The sequence below is a fragment of the Geotrypetes seraphini genome, chromosome 12 (genome assembly GCF_902459505.1).
Source record: "Geotrypetes seraphini chromosome 12, aGeoSer1.1, whole genome shotgun sequence".
NCBI classification, from domain to species: domain Eukaryota; kingdom Metazoa; phylum Chordata; class Amphibia; order Gymnophiona; family Dermophiidae; genus Geotrypetes; species Geotrypetes seraphini.
Window position 1 is genome coordinate 55,913,621 of NC_047095.1, and position 16,927 is coordinate 55,930,547.

At 44.4% G+C, this 16,927-nt stretch overlaps 1 protein-coding gene across 1 annotated transcript in view; it reads right to left on the bottom strand.

The window, feature by feature from the left end:
- Positions 1-5,757: 5,757 nt before the first annotated feature.
- Positions 5,758-16,927, bottom strand: part of ACOT11 (acyl-CoA thioesterase 11) — a 47,373-nt gene continuing 36,203 nt past the window's right edge. The window contains exons 12-16 of the mRNA XM_033916891.1: positions 13,596-13,679; positions 13,314-13,447; positions 11,099-11,230; positions 9,242-9,368; positions 5,758-7,324 (exon numbers count right to left, since the gene is read on the bottom strand). Coding sequence (XP_033772782.1) covers positions 7,169-7,324; positions 9,242-9,368; positions 11,099-11,230; positions 13,314-13,447; positions 13,596-13,679 — 633 coding nt within the window. The 3' untranslated portion in view covers positions 5,758-7,168. The remainder of the gene's footprint in view (positions 7,325-9,241; positions 9,369-11,098; positions 11,231-13,313; positions 13,448-13,595; positions 13,680-16,927) is intronic.

Here is a 16,927-nt window from a genome sequence, read left to right on the forward strand (position 1 = left end):
ATTGGACACGGTCTTGGACGAAGGGAATCTACGGGACCCCAATCAACATGGATTCACCAAGGGTAGGTCCTGCCAATCAAACCTCATCAACTTCTTTGACTGGGTAACAAAAAGACTGGACGAAGGAGATTCACTAGACATAGTGTACCTGGACTTCAGTAAAGCTTTTGACAGCGTCCCACACCGCAGACTGTTAAACAAAATGAAATCGATGGGATTAGGAGAGACTCTGACGGCATGGGTCAATGATTGGCTGAGTGGCAGACTTCAGAGGGTGATGGTTAACGGTACTTTCTCTGAGACATCGGAGGTGACCAGCGGGGTGCCGCAGGGCTCGGTCTTGGGTCCACTCCTCTTCAACATATTCATAGGAGATCTGACTCAAGGGCTTCAAGGTAAAGTAACATTATTCGCCGACGACACCAAACTATGTAATATGGTAAGCGAGGACAATCTACAAGATATTATGGCGCAGGACCTGCGTACATTGGAATGCTGGTCCTCAACCTGGCAGCTGGGCTTCAATGCTGGAAAGTGTAAGGTCATGCACCTGGGTAGCAGAAACCCATGCAGAACTTATACCTTGAACGGGGAGACCTTGACCAGCACTTCAGCAGAACGAGATTTAGGAGTAATCATTAGTGCAGACATGAAATCTGCCAATCAGGTGGAGAAGGCTTCCTCAAGGGCAAGACAGATGCTGGGTTGCATCCGTAGAAGTTTCGTCAGCAGAAAGCCTGCAGTCATAATGCCATTATACAGGACCATGGTGAGACCTCATCTGGAATACTGCGTGCAATTCTGGAGGCCACATTATCGCAAAGACATGCAGAGGGTCGAGTCGGTCCAAAGGATGGCCACCAGAATGGTCTCAGGGCTTAAAGGTCTCTCGTACGAAGCAAGACTAAACAATTTGCAGCTCTACACTCTCGAGGAACGCAGGGAGAGGGGAGACATGATTGAGACGTTTAAATACGTCACCGGATGTATAGAAGTGGAAGATAACATTTTCCTTCTCAGAGGCCCCTCAACCACAAGGGGGCACCCGCTCAAACTCAAGGGCGGAAAATTTCACCGCGACACCAGGAAGTATTTCTTCACAGAGCGAGTGATTGATCAATGGAACAAGCTTCCAGTACAGGTAATCGAGGCCAGCAGCGTGCCAGATTTTAAGAATAAATGGGATGCCCATGTGGGATCCCTAAGTGGGTCAGGGTAAAACATTGTATAGTATTAAGGGGAGGGTCTATAGAGTGGGCAGACTTGATGGGCCTTGGCCCTTTTCTGCCGTCATCTTTCTATGTTTCTATGAATAGCATAAGTGATGTCATACTAGTTACTTAAGAAATACAAAAGTTAACTATTGTAAACCGAGTCAAGCTTTCTTGGACTGATGTCTCGGTATATAAAAGCAAGCCTTAGATTAGATTAGATAAACCAAATGAAACAGCAACTCTGGGGAACAGGATTTTGCTATTGCAAACCTCGGCATGCAAACAGTAGATCGTTTCATCATAAATATGGGGTTCAGCGAATACAGCTTATACCGAACGGTGTATCGCAAACGGTGTGCCGAGGCTCACGAGTGTGCTGTGGCAAGATTCCAGGTGGCCTGTGAGATGCCGGCGAGGAGGAGAGGTGTGGCGCTGGCTGATTGCCTACAGGACGTACCTCTCGTGGCGAAAGACAGGACTCGTAGGCAGCTAGCCAGCGCCGGCGCATCTGCTCCTCTTGCACCCTCCCCTACTGGCGTAATAATAGCAAGCTCAGAGCCCCGTCTGGAAGGCCTCTGTGCATGTGTGGATGGCGATGTAATAACATCTGAAAACTGCAAGGGAACTCACTTATCCAAGGTGAAACTGTTAAATAACTCCTTCACTAATCACCTTTTTTTCTTTATATCCAACACTAATTACTTAATTAAACCCGTAGCTGATGTTTTCACTGGGACCTCAGCTGTGGGTCTGAGTGTTCACTTAACCACATCAGCTACGGGTTTAATTAAGTAATAGTGTTGGATATAAAGAAAAAAGGTGTAATAACATCACACATGCGCATGATGCAATCGCGTCAAAATTTAGTGTGCCAAGGCTTGGAAAGGTTTGTGAGGCACTGGTCTATGAGAACAGTAGAGTTTCCTGTGTTTGAGCAGAGATGAAGCTGGAGCAGGTAGCAATTCTTGATGAACCTACATTGTAGTTGTGGTACTTTTAACTTTTTACTCAAAAAGTATTATTTTAGGCCCTTAGTCCTGGATTCTTTAGCTGGTGCCGATAAGAACATAAGAATAGCCTTACTGGGTTAGACCAATGGTCCATCAAGCCCAGTAGCCCGTTCTCATGGTGGCCAATCCAGGTCTAGTACCTGGCCAAAACCCAAAGAGTAGCAACATTCCATTCAGAATCCTAAAGAATAGCAAGATTCTGGAATCTCAAAGAATAACAAAAGATTCTGGAACCCCAAACAGTAGCAACATTCCATGCTACCGATACAGGGCAAGCAGTGGCTTCCTTCATGTCTTTCTCAATAACAGACTATGGACTTTTCCTCCAGGAACTTGTCCAAACCTTTCTTAAAACCAGCTACTCTATCCGCTCTTACCATATCCTCTGGCAACGCGTTCCAAAGCTTAACTATTCTCTGAGTGAAAAAAAATTTCCTCCTATTGGTTTTGAGTATTTCTCTGTAACTTCATCGAGTGTCCCCTAGTTTTTGTAAATATTGATGGAGCAAAAAAATCGATCCACTTGTACCTGTTCTACTCCACTCAGGATTTTGCAGACTTCAATCCTATCTCCCCTCAGCCGTCTCTTTTCCAAGCTGAAGAGCCCTAACCGTTTTAGTCTTTCCCCTTTACCATCTTCTCTATACCTTTTCTAGGCGCCAAAGCTCAGTAAAAACATCGTTTAAATACTATTTTTAACTGAGTTTTAAGGTACCTACCGGCACCTACAAAATAGGTGTCGGAATCATACCTCCATAGGCACTTTAGGCCACCTAATGCCACTGCGGGTGTGGCTGATGCTGGAAGTGGTGTTAGGCATGGTTGACGTCAAAGATAAGCACTGGTAATGTAGGCCTGGAAAACCCTGACCAGCACCTATCTTTCCCAGAGGTGTGATTCTCTATCTGGTGCTTGCATGTTGTCCTCTATCTGTGAGAGGACAACATGGAAGAAGTTTTTTCACTGCTTAACAGTCAGCGAAAGTAGGTTCTCTGAAGAAGTCATCGGCAAAACGTGTCAGAACCTGCTATACCCGCCGCAGTGAGACTTTCAAAAAGTTTCTGCATTTAAATGATTGAAATGTTTTGCACTCGTTTGAAAAGACTATTTTGCACTTTATAACCTAAATACTTACCTTTATAGCACGTTGAAAATTATTTTTCACTGGCAACAAGATGGTGCAATGATAGACTCTGAAAAGCACAGTTAGGGGTTCGTCCCCGTTTGTGATTTTATTTTATTTTTTTTGCCACCTTTGGTCCTGAGCATCACCATCAGTTTAAAGGATTTGAAACTTTAGTGTCCCATTTTTTGTTCTGATATCTAATATCCAACCACCTTGAATTTTTGATAAGGCGGGATAACAAATTTTTTTATAAGCTTGGAAACCTTTACTGAAGTACGTTGACCTAGTACTTTAAACACTGGGCATAGACAGTCTCTCTTCTCAGAGAGCCATCAGATTTTTTTTTTCTGTTCTCTTCTCACCCCAAAACTCTGCTGTCGTCTTCGTCTCCAAACGAGGCCCCAGATTGGTGGCACTTGTCCTCAGGTCCGGAAAGCAGTAAAAACCATATTGTTCTCAAACCATCACATACCTGCCTTGAGACCCTTAACGGCCAGGCTATAGCAGACTGTAACTGCAATTGACCATTGTATTTGTGTGGTGTAATGTTCTAACACCTACCGTTGTCTCATTAGTCTAATGTCTCCAGTTTAGTTGTGAATGCACCTCTGTAACCCTTAATCCAATGCCTCCAGCATATTGTGAATGGACCTCTGTGACCCATTTTGGGCTCCTTTGGGAGGACGGGCTAAATAAATGGGAGGGGGCCAGACATTCTGTCATCTACAAATCAGTCTCTCATAGCCAAACATTTATTAAATTGAAAAGGCACAGAGTGAAGGCAGCTTAGACAACTCGTTAAAACTGGCTCCTACATTCAGAAAATAAGGCCTCATTGTGCTCTGTTCTACCTTGGATGGATGCACACACATTGCTCTCCCAGAGTGGACTGGAAACGTGCGTGTAAACTAATTAATGAGGCTTTAACAATTAATAATTAGTTGGCACTGGAAACATCTTTTTGAAAATTTGGGATCCTTATGTGCAAACCCTTCACCCAAGGGGGCGTAGCCTTTTTTTGCAGTAACATTCTAGTGCTTCTTGACGTATCAGGATACTGATGACTTCTTTCTCTTGTTTGGGGGGGCACGGGGTTGGAAAGGGAGGGGTTGTAGGGGCGTTACTGTTATTTGAGCTATATTGGATGGCGGGCGGGGGATATAGGATAGCACATTTTGTGAAATATTGTTTAAGCTTTTCTTGCATATTGTGCAGTATTCATATTTGTTGATGGGTCAGAGGGGGGGGGGATAGGATGATGGGTTAATGTGAAAAGTTGATGACCGTGATTACACTTTCCAGTTCTGCTGCATGTATGCATGGTGTTTGGTATTGTCATCAATAAAAAGTTGTTTTCTAAAAAAATAATAAATTAGTTGGCACCGATTTGAAGTTAGACGTGCATTGGCCCTGCAACCTATTTTATTACATGTTACAGCATGCAACTGAGAAGGAGGTTTAGCTGTGGAAGGGGCATGGATGGGTCAGAAATGTACCCAGAAATTTTAAAGTGCAATATTATAGAATACTTGGATTTACGCGCTTAACTGCCGTCAGCTGGGAGGATTTGCATTCCTTTGGAAGACATTAAACCCTCATGCCCAAACGTAGGCATAGGAAGCACGCTAAGCTAATATTGTGTAAAGAATGCAAGTTTAAGTTTCAAATTTATTTCTTATTTGCTAAACCGCCCGTTGACCGAGCCATCTGGGAAATGTGCACAGTAAAGCTCTGTATTGTGTTCTGTAGAAAAGAAAATGCATTTCCGTGTTTATTTCTCCAGCAGTACATGCCAAGTTTAACTTCTTGGGGGTTTCCAGTTCTTTTTTTTTTTAAATTGACATATTTTATTTCTAATTTGTGATCCCTTTATTTATTTAAAAATTATTTATATTCACAAATCTAAGCGGGAAACAAAGATCCCTTGTTCTGTATTGGGTGAGGGCCGGTTGGTGTGATAGTAATGGCACGTCGGAAAATTGGAGGTGATGAGGGAGAAAGGGGGACCTCCTTTATTTTCTGACTTGGGCCCTGGCATGTCTAACATTGGTCCTGACTCTTACTATATGGCTGGGCACAGAGCACCCTTTACAGAATTTTATTATGGTGTGGATCTTAACAGCGCCTAACTTTGGGTAACATTTACTGAATCTGGTTCACAGTGTCTATGTCTGGGTGGGGGGAATGACACATTCCCGTGAAGAGAACCTGGCATTTTTCAGTCCAGCTTTTACCCACACCATTCATTCGATCAGTGACATTTTCACTGTGGACATTCTATCCTCTGGGTAGGGACTTGTATACCACCTTTTTGTAGTTTTATAGCCACACTCAAAGCGGTTTTACATACAGGTATTTCAAGCATTTCCCCTATCTGTCCCAGTGGGCTCACAGTCTATCTAATATGCCAGGGGCAGTGGAGGATTAAGTGACTTGCCCAGGGTCACAAGGAGAAAGCAGGGTTCTGAAGTTGTAGCTTTAACCTCTAGGCCACACTCTCCTCCTACAAGCTGTAGCTAAAAAAAATTGTTAGCTTAGAATAATTGAAAAAACATGTTCAAATATTCTCTGTTACACTACCCAACCATGATGGACGATCTGACATGGTATAGCCATGCCCCCTCCCCCCCAAAAAAAACCCCAAAACCCTTAGAATGAATGCGAAAGTGGATTCTCTAAAAGTTTGGTTTTACGATAGGACACTGTCCCACAAATGCTGTATATGGCACCTACAGCTGTGAGTGCACATTGGTGCAAGTAGCCAATGAATGTACACAACTGGATTAATTGGCCTAATTAATGCAAATTGGCAATTAACACCTCATAATTAATGTTAATTGGGACTAATTAAAAGTTATATGCAAAAATGGAAAGCACGATTCTATAAAAAAGCATGCACCGATTGCAATATGCGAATTTGAAAAGGAGGCATGGTCAAGGGCGGGTCGTGGGCGTTCCTAAAAGTTAGCCGCATTGTTATAGACTCTGCCCCATCCATGCACCACTTAGGCACAGGCATTAAGGCCTGGTTTTAGCTGGCCTAAAGGCCTAAGTGCTGCATCACACACATGCGCTAAGCATGATTCTATAAAAGGTACATACACTTTGTAGAATCGCACTAAGCGCTGTTTTAGTCAACGCCAATTTCTTAGGATCCATATACAGAATATGACCCTGTATGTACAATTTTTAATAACTACGCTCATACACATCTCATATGTTCAGGATTAAACTATTGTAATCATTGTTAGATGTGGTTGTAGAAACGCCCAATATATATATATTTTTTAAACACAAACAAAAAAACCTCCCAAACAAGTGATTAATGCAGAATTAGTGTGAAAGATTCCCCTTCCCTTTCCATCTGGGACCAGCTTCACAAGGCTTGTCTCTCCATAGTCTGTGATAGTCATAAAGTTGACTATCCCTGGGATGGTCCTCATCTTCCATTGATTCTTAGTACTTCCAATCCAAAGGCCTATTCTGAACCAGAAGCTGCAGGTCAAATCTACAGAAGTCATCCAAGGTACATTACCACAAAGGAGTTTCAAGAACTTTCTATAGTATTAGGCAAATGGAGTTCAATTCTACAATATTAATTCACTAAACTGCCCCCATGAAAACACCCACTTATGATATGTTTTTCAAGGGTGGGGAAAGTACAAAGTGCCAAGACAAAAGCAGAGTTTCCTGCAATGCCCTTAAATTGTTCTAAATCTGTTTAGAAAATAGGCCCTCTTATTTGCCCTTGATTCTGCTCATTAGAAGTACCGATTTCATGTGTATTTGCAACAGAATTTGTTCTGTGACAATTGCTGTTAAAGATTTTGAATGTGAATGGCCACATCGTCTTTGTTTTCTTCCAGAAACTTTTCACAGGCCTGAAAGGTAGTGTAGAAATCCGAGGAGAGCCCAGCAATATTTGTGGTAAGATACGAGACAAATCCTGGAGTGAACTGATTGTAGTAGGATACCTGAAAACCAAAAAAAATAAAAAAATTGAAGTCGCACACATAGTAAGGTAGTTACACGTTAGCCCTGGAGCTAGTTCCTCTTCATCAGCCAGATTATAGAACTCTCTACACACTGCCACACTAGGCCCTCTCAGAAGACACTGTCTCTGAGGATTTCAGAGCGTACTGGAAAAGTCGGACCAGGAGGAATAAATAAACAGCTTTCCCCTTTGTTACTAGCATTTCCATCTACAACTAATTCTCTGCTCTGACTCTGGAGTCCATTTTCAGCGCTGTAGCAAGGGCTGTGAGAGTGGAGCAGCCACAGAGACCTATAAACAGAAATTGTTTGGCCTAGGCATATCCTCTGAAGCCTGTTAGCACAATTCTTGCAAAATCCATTGGAGCCATTATTGCTCCACCTTTGAAAGCATCAAGGGGGGGGTAATTCTGAAAAGGTCACCCAAATTTAGACGCTAGGATACTGCGCGCTGAGCACAAATTCTGTAACTGGGTAACACATTATCCAATACTAGCGTTAAGTGGGCATTTAAACAAGGCCATGTACACGTGTTAATGTTGCAGTTGGCGCGTAAATGACAGTATTCTAGAATCTTAGGGCCGGATTCTACAAACGGTGACGGTATTGGCGTCTGCCTGGAAAATAGCCGCCGATCGTGTGTCAATCACGCAACGGCGCCATTTTAAAATCACGGCTACGGAGGCGCCTAGAGAGGCTTAAAGTTATTTCCTTTTCCATACTGTTCTGTCCATTACCTCCTCATTGTATTTTAAGAATTGTAACCCTTCCCGTGTCCCTCCTGTTCCATATCTTGCCAAGTGAATTTTGGTGTCTAAATGTCTTTCCACCTGTTTTTAATTATTCTCTTTTTTTAATTTACTATTTTGTATGATGTAAACCGCTTTGGTATTTAAAGAGGTATATCAAGCTATAATTAACTTGACACTTACTTTGACCTTAGGCGCTCGAAGGTGCCCCCCGTAAATGCAATCAAAGCAGAGGTTTTGAAGGCGCCTCTAGGCACCTACATCTTTGTTTTTAAACAGCTTTGCCACTTAAGTTAGGCATCAGGAGGGTGCCTACCCGTGCCTAACTTAAGGCACTATTTATAGAATATGGGTCTCAGTGTGTAAGTGGTGGCCACGCCCCTGCCCTCCTCTGTCCCTCCCACATCCATGCTCCCCTGAAGTTAAATACGACAGATTTCCCGTGCTAGATTCTAGACTAGTAATCAAGTACAGTTTACCCAGGTAATTGCAAATTAGCACCAATTAACTCCAATTATCAGTAATTATTCATTAGTAGTGCCAGTTAATGATCAATTTGCCAATTATTAACTTATGCGCATAACTGGCACTATTCTATAAACTGTGCATGAAATTTTGCCTATTAAGCATGAAAATGTGCACAGAAAATTGCATAGTGAGGGGGAAATTGCCCCCTTATCCCTCTTCCTGGAGATAGCCTTACCACTGCGTAACTATTTTCAAAAATGGCCCTGCATTCCAGCTCCTATTAACTTATGCAAATGGGGCCCTGTAATAGATCTTTGCACTCGGCTCTGCGTCCCTTTGCACCCTGCCTCCCCCAAGATATCTCTTGAATCAGAAGGAACTAAGACTGGAAAAAGCAGAAACTGATCACATTTAAGGTAAGGCTCAGAAGTAGCCCAACCAGGACTGGAGATAGACTTGCAGGGGCCCTGGGCAGAAACTGGGGAGTGGAGGGGGCCCTAAAGGCTACCTGCAGGCTATGCCCCCTTTAGCTTGAGGTAGGCTTAGGGCCTCTTCTGACATGGGGGCCTAGAGCAGTTGCCCTGATTGTCCTCCCCTAACATCAGACCTCTGCAGCCCAAGACAATGGTTCAAAGAGGATCTAACTCTTTCAGTCAGTCTAAAGACAGGTGGAAACCTCACCCTTGTTTGTTTGTCGTCATGCTTCCAGATGCAGAAGCCAGAACACAGAGTTTCGCCTCGAGTATACTCTGCGTGTTCTGGATACGTCGGGAGAGTCACTGACCGGAACGCAACAACATAAGGATCGCTGAAAGAGAAAGGATGGGGTTAGTAGAGACCGCATGCACCACACACCCACACATGCTGCAGAGCTCCTGTGCTAAGGTCCATCCAACAGGCTCCAGAAGTATGATCTGTGCCTTAAAAAAAAGGGCTCCACCGCCTGCAGAATGTCTAGACTTAGGGCTCCTTTTACAAAGGCGCCGCCTGCTCAAGAGGAGGTGGTAGCGGCTAGCACGTCTGGCGGTTTAGCGCGCGCTATTACGTGTGTTAAACCGCTAGCGAGCCTTTGTAAAAGGAGCCTAGCGTTACCAGATTTTACTTATGTAAAATCTGGACCCATAGACTCGCCGCCCCCCCCAGGCCCGCTCAGTTCCACCCATCCGCGACCCGTTACACCACATCCCAGTCTTGCCCCTAGCCCCGCCCCCTTCAGCTTGTTCTCGGTCAGGAGGGTATCCGCGCGTGCGACATCGCCGCGTTGCAGCCGCACACGTGTGGATGCCCGGACATAGTCCTGGGTTTTGAAAAGCCGTAAAGACGCCCGGATATGCTTTCTAAAAAGAAGGCCATGTCCAGGTCAATCCAGACGGCTGGTAACCTTACCTTTGCCAGGCTTATATGTTCTTCTAGATCAGTGTATCTCAAACTGTGTGCCGAGGCACACTGAGGAGGAAGAGAGGCGCCTGCCAGCTGACTGCCCTACGTGGTACAGCACCAGTGCTGCCCGATTCACCGAAGGCCTGCATGTTTCTCCCTTTTCTCTACCATCCCCCAGCTTCCCCCCTGGCCTCACCTTTAAAGCTAATTATAGCAGCCTGCAGAGGATCTTTGACACTGAATGAATACCCTAAAGCGGTGGTCTCAAATGCGCAGGCCGGCCCGTCAGGTACTCTCCCCTACCTTCTTACCTTCCTAACCTAACCCCCCCCTCACCCGTCGATGGGTGGCACATGGGCCCTACCAGCCCCGTGTTATATTCCGCCCAGCGACACAAGGTCTCAGGCTCCCATATAATTCAGCATCAAAATACAACCACGGACTCTTACGAAACAGCGGTATGGATCAACATTAAGATCATGCAAACAGATGCTCGTATGAAACATCAGGCGATATAAGTACTCGTACATGATCTTGACAGGTAACTTTCAATTTCACAGGGTCAGAGTAGTAGATATCCAATCAAGTAAAAAGTACGAGACCCAAGAACTGATTTGCTGATGTTTTATATAAAAGGATCAAGGTAAAAACAAAAGGAATTGACCCCAAAATATCCACAAAGAAAAAAATTCAGAGAAAACCAAAAAAACTGTGTGGAGTGACGATGTTCCTAAATGGACTTTATTTGAAAGTGTCAAAGTTCCAAAGGTACACTGAAATCATCCACATAAAATAATTCCATCCACATAAAAATAAATCATCCACATAAGAGCCTTAAAGGACCTAGTCCGCTAGGGATACAGGACCCAACACGGTCCGCGTTTCGACAAAAAGTCTTTTTCAGGGGTCCCTGGGGGTCCTATAAAGGTGAGTACGTGGGAAACAATTGTGTGGTGAGCCGGAAGTGAGACACGGCTTGCCTTTTTTTTTGGTTTTCTTTATATAAAAGGATCCCTGTTAGTGATCAGGATGATACTCCGGGTGACGCAAGCTTTGAAGAAGTTAGAAACCTGCAAAAATGGCCTTCAGGTCATTCAACCAAGACGGCAAGAAGCGGCCCGTGCGCATCTGCTGGCAAAGCCACTCGCCTGCACTCACCCGGTATCGCAAGGTTTCCTCCGTGATGCTAGGATGACAAAGTCCTGCAGCTTGTTCTCTGTGCTGCGCGTCATGGTGATAACGTGGTAAATGACATCATCTTCGTCTACTTGCTGCAGCTGCTCGCATTTCCTGGAAAGAAAGGGAGGGACACCGAGGAAAGGCTGCAGATCTCGAACCTGTGGCGTCGTAAGGGGGGAGGGGAGAGCAGTCCGCCCCTGGGGCGCTGCCACCCCTCCTGATCTCCGTCCCCCCCCTGCCGCACCCCTTCCCCCCATATCTTTTTAACTTTGGCGCCGGCAGCCACAAACCGGCTGCTCATGTCGGCTTCGGCACTCTGATGTCACTTCCGGGACCTGTGCCCAGGAAGTGACGTCAGAGAGAGCGCCGAGGCGTGTGCACGGCAGGGGGGGGTGCAAGAGAGAGGCGCCATCGCCCCGGGCGCCGCTCCCCCTTGCTACGCCACTGCTCACACCATCTCCCTGATTGCAGCGTTCACAAAACTTCTCAGAGCATCAATTGCCAGCTTCTGGGAGCTGGGATTACCTAAGGCAGTGGTTCCCAACCCTGTCCTGGAGGACCACCAGCCTGTCAGGTTTTCTGGATGACCCTAATAAATATGCATGGGGCAGATTTGCATGTCTGTCCCCTCCATTATATGCAAATCTCTCTCATCCATATTCATTAGGGCTATCCCTGAAAACCCGACTGGCTGGTGGTCCTCCAGTAACCACTGACCTAAGGATTACGAATTTCTTCCATGTATGTCCCTTTATTCACATTTTTATGGCTAAAATTTGTCGACATTCCTCTCTTATATATAGGCTTAGATCAGATTGATGTGCTACATAGATAATATTGTATGAAACCCTAATTTGTATTATGTACATGTCTGTATCTCGCCTCGTTAACATTTCTCTTTTTTTGTACTTATTGTATATTAAAATCAATAAAATCTTCAAACTTAAAAAAAAACAACAACAAAAAAAAAAACTTTTTACGATGGTGGAACCCCTAAAATATTTTTTCCACACGCCAAAAAATCCTTGATTTATGTAACAATATATATATGAAGATTCAAAAATATCGCTGCAAAACAAAAGCATCACACAAGCCAAGAAAGCTAGCTTATTACTTAAGTGAAAGAAAAGCCTCAGGGTACCCACACTCTTCCACCCAAGCATCATAGGCAAAAAAACTTTCGCACAAGTTTAAAGTTAGCAGGTGGGAGCAAAAAAATAGCCGAGAATGATTCATGGTAAAACCCACTGAACACAACAGGCCAGGCCGACGATCGTTTCGTGGCCAGTAACCACTGCTTCAGGGCCTTAGCGCCAAATCCAGGCTATCCTATAACACAAAACAGAAATGAAAAGGCTCACCTGCTGAAAGTTGAAAAAGAGCAAAAGCTCATCCAACTACTTACAGTTCGCAGATCGTCGGCCTTGCCTCTTTGCGTTCAGTGGTTTTTACCATGAATCATTCTCGGCTATTTTTTTGCTCCCACCTCCCAACTTGTGCAAAAGTTTTTTTGCCTATGATGCTTGGGTGGAAGAGTGTGGGTACACCTCTCCGTTTGTCTGGGCTTTTCTTTCGCTTAAGTAATAAGCTAGCTTTCTTGGCTTGTGTGGTGCTTTTGTTTTGGAGTGATATTTTTGAATCTTTGTACTATACCTCTGTCCATTCCTCCCTGTTTGTTGTGATGATATATATATGTTCGTACAAACAGATTCTATAATTTCTTGAGGAACCCTAGGGGTCCTAAGAAGCCAGTTTGTGAATCACTGTCCTGTTTGGAAATATTAACTTCCCTGTGCTCCTATCTTGTGTTGATCAGTCAGTTCTGTTTTAAATTTACCTTCTTTTTTTTTTTTAAAGGGGGGGAGGGTTGAGATCACCAGGCTTAAAGGACTGCTTTGCATTTTAATGCTTCATTTACAAGTGTAGCGGCCTCCGAAGGGTGGCGATGTGAGTCATCCACATTAGACGAAGGTGGAATATGGGAGAGCAACAGGGGACATCAACGCCACTCTATCGATATCTTTTCAAACTACTCTAGCTGTGGAAGGGTAAATGATCCCTCAATACTGCGTCTCTGGCATCTCCAACAAACCTCACACACCTTAAATTTGAATTTTCAGCCCCTCCTTCACCCTGAAAGGGGTGGGGCTTAAATTACATATATGATGTGCAAACTCCACACCCTTCATGGTACCTGTAGTAATGGTCCCATTCATGCCTGCGGCTCAAGTCTGACAAGAGGAGAAATGCTTGTTTCACATCAATGGCGATGGTCATCTCTACCCGAAAGGACAGAAAGGGATCCTCCTCCAGTGTGTACAGCCGGACCTAGTGCAACACCAGAATGTCAGGAATGGAAGTTCACACGGCAGCAGAAGAGCGGCTCCAAGCATGCATACACACAACACAGACAGCAGCACAAATCCAGGGCCTCGAGGCCCACAGTTGGCTCTTCTGATAATGCCAAGCCCAGTACCTTACTAATTTCTGCTGCCAGGACCCAGTTGGTTTTTGCCACCAGCATCTTCAGTGCAGAGACGTTGTTATAGCTCAGATAAACCTACAAATACACAGATAATAGGATACATTCCACCCAGACACCAACAAAATCCAACATCTGTAAAACCTTTCTTCCATTACACAGAAGACCAATGAAAAATTTAATAGAGTGCAGAGCAGTGCTGAGCAGTACGGTAAAGAGAAACTAATTAGAATGATCATTAAGGGCCCCACGCATCCCGACTGCAGGCGGTAGGCGTCCTACCACCGTCTGGCAGCCAATCGGGACGCACGTTATTTAAAAAAGTGTCTGAGGCAAGACACCTACATTGTAAGTCTCTGTAGCGTGTCTACGGAGATGCATACCCACACTTAAGCATGGCCAAGGTGGGACATGAGCTTGGTTTCACCCAGAAGTGGCCTTGGGTGGGCTTAAGCGTCAGGATGCGCCTCTGTAGACCTGAGACAGATGCCTTAAATGTAGGTCTGCAAAATGCTGAGCTACATTTAAGGCATGATTCTGAATAGGATCGACACACACCCTATACAGAATCAGAGTTTTCAGGAAAAAGGAATATTATAATTCCACTGCAGTTAGTTTCTGGAAAGATCAGAAACTCTGCTCACCACCTCTCATGCCGTCCCTTCATCTGGCAGTCAGGAGAGTGCCACTCACTTTAATTTAGATTAGGGCTGGCGGGTGGGGGAGGCAAGCAGAGCAACTGCCCTAGGCCTCACATCTCCAAGGGGGGCCCTCATGCGCTGGGATGTCCTTCTCTTCGTCCCGCCCCAATCCAAATCCCCCCCCTCACCTTTTAAAATGCAAAAGAGTTGCTGGCACCAGCAGCAATTCTCCAGCACTGCTCGCAGATTCCTCGGCGCTGTTCCCCTGCTGCGGTTCACCCAAGTGGAAACAGGAAGTTGTGTCAAAGTGAGGCGGACAGTGTCAAGGAAACAGCGCTGAGGAACCCATGAGCGGTGCTAAAGAATCACTGCCTTGCCAGCGACCCCTTTACATTTTAACAGGTGAGAGGAGCTTCAGAACAGGATGGGGAGAAGGGAAGGACATCTGAGCCCACAAGGGTCCTTTGGAGCAGCTGATTTTTAAATGAAGGTATGCTGGATGGGATGGCATATGGTGGCCCCAAGGATGACAGTGGGCCCCCTACTTAATTTCTGCCCAGGGCCTCTACACTTATAACACCGGCCCTGCCTTATATTGTTACCCCCCTCCAGAATAATGTAATGCTCTCTCCAAGGCTGGCCTGCCTTTACAACAAAGGTTCTACAGGTGATTCAGAGCTCAGTAACCCATTTGGATTATTGGTAAGTATAAGTTTGGGCATATTATACCTTATTTCATTGGCTGCTCATTGTAACTCAGGTCATGATTGACAAGGCTCTTTCTAGAACTGGCCCTAACTATTTGTATGATGTCTGCATCCCTAGAAACCGATGCGGAGCTTCCTTATCATTATTTCAGGTCCCACTCATTCCAGAGGTTCGGAAGGCCACGTCTGGTCCTGAATCAGGGAGCTTTCTTCCCAATGGAGATCGGAGCCCAACCTTTTTCATCTCCATACAAAGCCTACAGCGTTTTCCTTCTCACAGAGCTTTGCTCTATCTTAAACTCACGTTTTATCTCCAGTTTTGTTGCCGTTTCTTGTGTACGTTAAGACAAAGAGACAGACACACGGGGAATCAGAGCCAGCTGCTCCCTTAGTCAGTCTACCGTATATCATCTTTATTCAGTTTCTCTCCGGCCGATTCAGTGCTATTTAACTGCCCAGAAACAGTGCTGGCCGGTTAAATAATGCTTAACCAGCTAAATGCAAATATTCAGCATGAGATAATCGTTATTTCTGCCGAATATTCACAGTTTCGAACAAAAGACAGGGATAATAAGCTTTTAGTGAAGTGATCAGTAAGGGCTAAATATGATCAGAAAAAGACTGACTGACTTATGATAAACAACTCTCTCAGAAAAGTGATTGTACTTTGAAATACGGTCAGAAAAGTGAAACTCTGAAGAGAGAGACAACCCTCTCTTGGGACAAGAGTTTACCGTCCAGTCATAGCATACTTAATTTTGAATAAATCACTTGCTGAGAGATGGTGAACTCAATTTCTATTTTTCAAAAAAAGTTTTTATAATTCCAATGTAGTTTCTGATATTATTACTTTGTTGAAACATGCGTCGCTGGACCAATTGATGCGATATCACTTATCTTATGAGGAAAGTCCTACAGGGTCCCAACGCGGCCCCGTTTCGTTACCTGCTTCAGGAGACCCAGCTGTAACTTTGGTAAGGTTTTCACTCAAAAGACAGAAACTGGAATGCTGTTAAAGATGTCCGTGAAACTGAATCAAGTTTGAAATCGCTCAAAAGCTCCCGACAACTAAAAGTCAACTGGATATATCGTGCGATAACTGGCAATTTTTACCACTGACTGGCCAAGTTTAGCAGCCAAATCGGACCACGTAAATAGGAGTCCTATCTCTGGCCACTATAAACTTAACCGTCTGATTAAGTTTATGCCAGCCAAAAATCCCTAGATATTCAATGCCCGTCACCGGAAATGGCCCAGCATTGACTATCCACAGTCAGTACCTGAGGATGGAGCCGATCCAGAGGAAGGCTACTAAAATGGTGTATGGTCTTCATGATAAGGCATATGGGGACAGATTTAAAGATTTCAATCTATATACTTTGGAGGAAAACCAGGAAAGGGGAGATATGATAGAGATGTTAAAATACCTATGTAATGTAAATGCGCAAGTGCCCTCAAGTCGGCTGGATTTCTACTGGCTTACCTAAGGGGTGACCCAAAGGGATTTGCCCCTTTGCGCTGCCCTTTCTAGCATGCCAATGATTTTATCATCCCTCCAGGTTCTTTTGTGCTTAAGCTGAATGGTTTCTTTGTTGTTTTGGGAGTTTTGCTGAGCGCAGAAGGGTTTAGGAAGTATTTGTTTTCAGAATTTGCTGATTTATTATGATCAATATACAGTATATTTTTGTGTGATTATAGTATATTAGAACTGTTATAAATTGGTCAGATATTAGTTTTTGTCCCTGGCTCTTGGGCTACAAATTTTTTTTTTCTGTTACCCATGCTATATTTTTGAGTATTTTGTATGACATAAGCTTTGTGTCTATTTTTGGAAAAGGACGGGTCAGATAATTGAAATGAAACAAAAAGGAAAGTCTAATAAATTATTTTTTATTATTATTATTCCCAATCCGGTCCTCTCCCAGTGTGGGAACATCTCTCCAATACCATGGTAGGCAGCTTTGGAAAAGTGCCCTCT